Genomic DNA, 7,241 nt, shown 5'->3' with positions numbered 1-7,241 from the left:
CTCTCTCTCTCTCTCTCTCTCTCTCTCTCTCTCTCTCTCTCTCTCTCTCTCTCTCTCTCTCTCTCTTAATCTCTCTCCTTCTCTCTCACTCTCGCCCCTTCCCTCTCACTTTCTCTCTCTCACTTTCTCTGAACATTTCACGCTCCCAATGTGCTTGTTGCTGAGGTTACTTGTTGTGTGCACAGCAGGTGCTTGATGTGTGAATTTGGAGCGGCCTGACTTGCAACCCGCCTGCCCTGTAGGTACGACAACGTCAACCGCTTCTGGATTGCACGGAACTCCTGGGGCCCAGGTGTGAACACGTCAGGCTTGGTCGTGGAGGACAGCAGGGTTAGTGTATTAGAGTGGGCCCCGCGTGGCGAGTGCATTGGGGCCCGAGGTTGTTCTGGTCCTTCCCAGGAAGTAAGTTTTGACCTGCGCCCTTGCATGATGTGCTCGCCAATCTATGTCGCAGGTTTTGCTGACAACGGGAATTTCAAGGTGCTGACACTAGTGCTTTTTGCCCTGCTTTCACCCTTCAACAAAAACAGCAAGGGCCACTTGTTTGCTTGCTGGGCAGGTCCAGGCTGCTTGTGCAAACCTTGCCTTTCCATACATGAGCACACAGGAGCCCACAAGAACGCGTATCACCTTAACGCGCTGGTGCGCTCCTGCGTGTTGTATTTGCGCCGGCTGCTCGTAGATTGCGTTTGGCGTGGCGGGGGTTCTCACCCCAGGGGACACCTTCGGCATCGTTTTTGAGCCATCGGCTGGTACGCTTGTGCGGCCGGCTCCAAAGCTGACGCCGGCACCTGGCCTACCAGAGTGCTACCGTTACTACGAGGTTGGTGAATTGGACACACTCGCTTGGATTGACTAGCGTGGGATTGCAGTCTTGCATTTGCACAACGCAGTCTCCACGGAAGCCTTGTATGCACAGACAGGAGTCAAGGTTGCAGATACTGCGCTTGGGTCTATGAGCTTGCGAACAAGTTGGGCTTGCGTCAATCACACGCCCCTGCGCTCTGTGTGTTACTCGTCCCTCTTGGGAACCCGTGCTCAACACCTGCTTGCTGCCCTGTCCCCAAAGGCTGCGAAGGGGGACTACCTGTCAGGCGTTGCTGACCGGCTGGGGGTGCCCCTGGAGAAGCTGCTGCTGGACAACCTGGACCTAGTGAAGGACCTCGACAAGCCCCTGGCCGGCACGAGGCTCGCCGTGTGTCTCCGTCAGGAGCCTCGGCCGGCGCAAGCCACGGCGCCCACCCCTGATGCCCCTGCAGCGGCCCCAACCAAAGCGGTCGCACCTGGCTCGAGTTCGCAGTCAGAGCAACTGCGCGCACTGTTGGCGTTCAAGGCGGCCGTGGACAAGCAAGGGACGCTGGATTGGACGGCTGAGAGGGGTGCAAACGCGGGCTACTGCAGTTTCTACGGTGTCGGATGCGACGCGCAGAGCAACATTGCAGCAATTGGGATTATCGAAGAAAACCTGGGGGGAACGCTCCCCCCGGGCAGCGTTCTTGCACCTCTGACGGCACTGGAATCTATCCACCTGGGCAACACCGGTGTTTCTGGGACCCTGCCTGCCAACTGGGGCGCCCTGACCCAGCTGGAGGACATACGGATTGCCGGCAGCCCCGGCATCACAGGCACGATCCCCAAAGGTTGGCAAATGCTGACGCAGCTCAGGTTCCTGTACCTGCGGTGAGTCCGCCCCCCGGTTGGTTGTCAGACTCTGCCTGCATGGGGCGGGCGCACTGGGCGTGACGGCACTCGGGGCGTAGAGGGGGTTGGCCGCGGCATGAACATCTTTTGTACATTGACTGGCACTTAAAGGGGGTGGTTAGCAGTCGAAAGAAGGGCGGGAAGAACCGTAGACAGACGAGCTCTGCGCAGCCGCCCTTTGGGGCCGTCGTTTGCAATCCCAACCGCTGCGCATTACACACACGCCCTCGCTCACCCCTGCGGCCGCACGGCACCATCGGACCCCTCCCGCTTAGTGAGAACAACCTCACTGGCACGCTCAGCCCTGTCTTTGGTGCGACCTGGCCGGCCATGGAGGAGCTGGGGTTTGAGGACGACAGCTTCACAGGGCCACTGCCCAAGGAGTGGGCCAAGATGAGCAAGCTCAGGAAGCTGTTCCTCCAGTGAGAGGCCCGTTTCTTGAAGCCCTTTCGTAGTGGAGGGAGCGGGGCGGGGTGCGGGCAGGACGCAGCGGCGATAATGGAAAAGGGTGGTGATGTTGTGAACGAAGGCAAGGCCTGGCCAGGTTGCTTATTACATCGCGACTGGCTGTGGTGGCAGGGGGAGGACACGCAGGTGGACAACTGTTTGCAAGTACAAGCCCGTGTGCGTCGTCAGCCTCCCCAGCCCTTATGAACCGCGCCCACATCTGCTTTCGGTTCTCTGACTCCTTCTGCGGTCATTCCGTCCCCTCGCCCCCGTCCTGCCCCCCCCCCCTATCGCGCGAAGTGTAAACAAGCTGACAGGCACGCTGAGCTCCAACTTTGGCAACGCCTGGCCGGCCATGGAGGACCTCTTTCTGTCATTCAACCGTTTTGCGGGGCCCCTGCCCAGTGAATGGGCCGGGCTGCGCAGGCTGCGGCTGCTGCACCTGGCGTGAGACTCTGTTTGTTTGGGAAAGGGGGGCGCAGAGAGATGTTGGCGGGGCGCGGTGGCTGCAACGAAAATGTAGGGTGCGGTGACAAGAGGGGAGGCTTGGCCAGGTCGGTTGCTCCCAGAGGGCTTGCGGATACTGGGGGACCCCATGAGTGACATGACGAGAGCGCCACACGTTGAGGCCAGCATCAATGCACTGTCAGCTCCCCCAATCTCGACCCCTGCACTTCCGCATCCCACCCCCTCCGGGCCACTATTTTGCGTCACGTGTCCCGACATGGCCCCTCCCCACGCTCAGTACGAACAAGCTCACTGGCACGCTCAGCCCCAGCTTTGGCGCTGCCTGGCCGGCCATGGAGGAGCTGCACTTGCACAGCAACGGGTTAACTGGGCCCCTGCGCAAGGAGTGGGCCAAAATGGGCAAGCTCAGGAGGCTGCGCCTTGAGTGAGTAATATGCGCTTTGGGGCGCGCGTGGGAGCGGCTGATCGCCGGGATCGACAGGGCACAGCAGCAAGAGTGGCAAGGGGTGTCAGGGGGGCGGACAACAGGCGTCACTTGATCAGGCTGGAGTCATGAAGTAACATCGGGTGAGCGCCAGAGCAAGGTTGCTTGAAACCAAGGGCACATGCACAGCCGCAGAGCACGGCGAGCCTTAACCCCCGTCCTATCTTGTGCGACCTCAACGCCCTTCGGGTTGTAGTGGGAACAAGCTCACTGGCACGCTGAGCCCGGACTTCGGCGCTGCCTGGCCGGCCATGGAGGAGCTGCACTTGGACAGCAACGGGTTAACTGGGCCCCTGCCCAAGGAATGGGCCAAAATGGGCAAGCTCAGGAACCTGCGCCTTGAGTGAGTAACATGCGTTTTGGGGCGCGCGTGGGAGCGGCTGATCGCCGGGATCGACAGGGCACAGCAGCAAGAGTGGCAAGGGGTGTCAGGGGGGCGGACAACAGGCGTCACTTGATCAGGCTGGAGTCATGAAGTAACATCGGGTGAGCGCCAGAGCAAGGTTGCTTGAAACCAAGGGCACATGCACAGCCGCAGAGCACGGTGAGCCTTAACCCCCGTCCTATCTTGTGCGACCTCAACGCCCTTCGGGTTGTAGTGGGAACAAGCTCACTGGCACGCAGAGCCCGGACTTCGGCGCTGCCTGGCCGGCCATGGAGGAGCTGATGTTGTATAAGAACGGTTTCACAGGGCCGCTTCCTGAGGAGTGGGCCAAGCTGAGCAATCTGAAGAAATTATACATCCAGTGAGACTTTCTACGCGTAGACGCGGGAGGCCGGGGGTTGGTTGCGGGGCGTGGTGGTGGTCACTGGAAGGGGTAGGCGAGGGGGGCGGCAGGTGAGACTTCGCTGGATCGCCGCCTGACGGGCCGGGGCGACGCAGGGGCTTGGGGGGGGGGACACATACTCACACGAGAGAGCTCGAAGAACAGCACCGCTTGCAGACCTTGCAGCTGCTGCGCCAACTCTCCTGGCTCTCCTCCACCCTCCTGTGGCGACGCGCCGCTCACCCGCGCCCCTGCGGCGTAAAGCACGAACAAGCTCACTGGAACCCTCAGCCCCGACTTTGGTGCTTCCTGGCCGGCCATGGAGATGCTGATTTTATACAAGAACGGATTTGCAGGGCCACTGCCTGAGAAGTGGGCCAGGATGGGCAGGCTCAAGGTTCTGTACCTTTAGTGAGAGACGCCTTGTTGGGAGGCCGGCATGGGTTGGGGACGGCGGCGTCGCGCAGCGGCACTGGCGGAGATGGGGGACGGGGCAAATGCGGGGGGTGAATCCCAGCCGTGTTGTTTGCATCGCTGTGTGAGGTTGTGGGGGCGGGGGCTCACCAGAATCACACGGGCTTGGAGAGAGGCCAGCCGCGTCCACAGTCAGCTTGTGCCATCTGACCGCTGCCACGATCCCCTGGGCCCCCGCGCCAACAAACATCCACACGTCTCAGCGCGAACAAGCTCACTGGCACGCTCAGCCCCGGCTTTGGCGCCGCCTGGCCGGACATGGAGGAGCTGAACCTGGGCACCAACGGCTTCACGGGGCCACTGCCCAGGGAGTGGGCCAAGATGGACAAGCTCAAGAAGCTGCACATGAAGTGAGAATCATGCGCTTTGGGAGGTGAATGGGAGTGGATGATCGTCGGGATCAACATGGCACAGCGGCAAGGGTTCAAGGGGGACTGACAACAGTCATCACTTGGTTTGGCTGAGGTCATGTAGAGTCATGAGGTAAGCGCCAGAGCAAGGTGCCGAGCGCATATGCACAGCCGCAGGGCACTGTGAGGCTTAATCCACCAACCTCCCTGCCTCTGCGGCCACGCGGCCCAACACCCCCCGGCTTGTAGTAAGAACACGCTCACGGGCACCCTAAGCCCCGACTTTGGTACTTCTTGGCCAGCCATGGAGGAGCTGAGGTTGTACGAGAACGGCTTCACAGGGGCACTGCCGCAACAGTGGGCCCGGATGAGCAGGCTAAAGGAGTTGTTGCTCCAGTGAGATTTCCGACGGATAGACACGGGGGGCTAGGGGTTTGTTGCGGGGCGTGGTGGTCATAATGGGAAGGGGCATGCATGGGGACAGCGGTTGAGACTTGGCCGGATTGCCGCCTGACCGGGCGGGGTGAAGCGCAGGCTGGGGGGGGGGGGTCGGTGACACATACGCACACGAGCGAGGTTGAAGAGCAGCAGCGCTTGCAGCCGTTGCCGCTGTTGCCCTCACTCTCCTCCCCACCACTCCTGTGTGGCTCTGCGCCGCTCACCCGCGCCCCTGCGGCGTAAAGCACGAACAAGCTCTCTGGAACCCTCAGCCCCGACTTTGGTGCGTCCTGGCCGGCCATGGAGACGCTGCTGTTGCACGAGAACGGCTTCACAGGGCCACTGCCTGAGGAGTGGGCCAGGATGGGCAGGCTCAAGAACCTGTACCTTCGGTGAGAGTCGTCTTGTTGGGAGGCCGGGGTGGGGTGGGGTGTAGGGGGGCGGCGTGGCGCAGTGGCACTGGGGATGGGAGCCGGGGTAAATGCGGGGGTGGATCCCAACCGCGTTGTCTGCATCACTGTGGTCGTGGAGGCGGGGGCTCAGCAGCATCACATGGGCTTGGAGAGAGGCCAGCCGCATTCATGTTCGTCTTGTGCAACCCGACCGTTGGCATGATCCTCACCTTTGTGCCCCTCCGCCCGACAACATCCACGCGGCTCAGCGTGAACAAGCTTACGGGCACGCTCAGCCCCAGCTTTGGCGCTGCCTGGCCGGCTATGGAGAACCTGAACCTGCGAACCAACGGCTTCACAGGGCCACTGCCCAAGGAGTGGGCCAAGATGAGCAAACTGAGGTTACTGGTTCTTGAGTGAGGCTCTTCTCCAGGGGAGGCGGGGGAGGGGATGGGCGGGGCGTGGGGCCGGCAATGGGCATGGCATGGGCAAGGAGACGATCGGTTGGGACTTGGCCGCTTTGCTCGTCATGCGAGGGGTTGTGTTGAGTGGGCACGAGGAGCGAGCGTTTAGATCAGCAGCTCCCGCGGTCCATGCCGCAGCACTCACCCTCCTCCCCTACTCGCCCGTGGCGACGCGCGGCGCACCCCTGCCCCTATGTGTGAAGCACAAACAAGCTCACCGGTACGCTGAGCCCCGAGTTTGGCGCCGCCTGGCCGGCGATGGAGACCCTGCGCCTGGGGTTCAACCGCTTCACGGGGCCGCTGCCCGCATCCTGGGGATCCTTCAACGCGCTCACAGAGCTTGCTTTGAACAACAATCAGCTTCAAGGCAGTGTACCGCCCCCATGGAGTGCACTGGGCAAGACGCCTCTGGAAGTTCTGGCGCTCTCAAACAATTCTGGCTTGGTGGGCTGCCTGCCACGGGGCCTGGAGAGGTTTGAGAAGAGAGAGGCTGTCTGCCAAGGCACACGTCTGAAATGCTCAGTGTGCTGAATGTTTGCCAATGAATTGGGTCGTCTTCTGATGATGAATTTTGCATGCGCGCTCTGGCAAGAGGATGGGCTGCACACCGCCTGGACACGAACCAAAGCGGGGCCATGAAGTGAGTGTGCGCTCACATGAAGGTTCAAAAATGGCCTTTGTGCGCACGACCTCTGTATCAGCACAGCATCTGCACAGATGTTGAGCATTTGGCATGCATGCGTCCTTGCTGCAGTTGCAGTGCCGCCGTGCGCTTGGCGCCAAGGTCAGCTTCACCATGAAAGGTCTCCGCAGGCTGTCCTAGCTTCCCCTGCATTTGCATGATGTTCTTTCCAGCACCTTCACATTACCTCTATGTCCGTGCAATTTTAGTATGTAAACGTGTGCACGATAGGGTGACAAACGCCTGAGCCTAACAGCTGCTGATAGTATGTGGCATTGCTGTGTCCCCTCAAAACACCCATGCGTCACCCCTGCTTCTTCACTTGGAAATCGGGCTCGAACCGATAGGTCAGCGCCACGCGCGCCAGGTGCCACCCCTCTGTCGCCGCGGCCGCCGCCGCGCGCCCCGCCAGCATCAGCGCCGCCGCCGAAGAGCACGCGGCGAGCGCGCCGCAGGCGCCGCTCTGCAGCGAGGCGAGGAACACGTACGCGGCCAGCCACCGCAGGCACCGCTTGTGCAGCAGGTGCGGCGCCGGCAGCGGGCCGCCGCCTGGGCGGCGGCCGCGGCCCGCGGC

General features: G+C 61.7%; 1 protein-coding gene across 1 annotated transcript; it reads left to right on the top strand.

The window, feature by feature from the left end:
* Positions 1-2,031: 2,031 nt before the first annotated feature.
* On the top strand, positions 2,032-5,941 carry MNEG_2176 (surface antigen-like protein; the record flags this gene model as incomplete). The annotated part of the gene is made up of 9 exons (XM_014049342.1): positions 2,032-2,123; positions 2,449-2,595; positions 2,894-3,040; positions 3,297-3,443; positions 3,700-3,846; positions 4,545-4,691; positions 4,941-5,048; positions 5,375-5,521; positions 5,791-5,941. 9 exons carry the CDS (start codon positions 2,032-2,034, stop codon positions 5,939-5,941), a joined length of 1,233 nt encoding a protein of 410 aa, XP_013904796.1.
* Positions 5,942-7,241: the final 1,300 nt, after the last annotated feature.

This window comes from Monoraphidium neglectum (assembly GCF_000611645.1).
Source record: "Monoraphidium neglectum strain SAG 48.87 unplaced genomic scaffold scaffold00238, whole genome shotgun sequence".
In the NCBI taxonomy this organism is placed as follows: Eukaryota; Viridiplantae; Chlorophyta; class Chlorophyceae; order Sphaeropleales; family Selenastraceae; genus Monoraphidium; species Monoraphidium neglectum.
The sequence above is the reverse complement of the archived record's forward strand: the minus strand, read 5'-3'. Positions and strand labels throughout refer to the sequence as shown.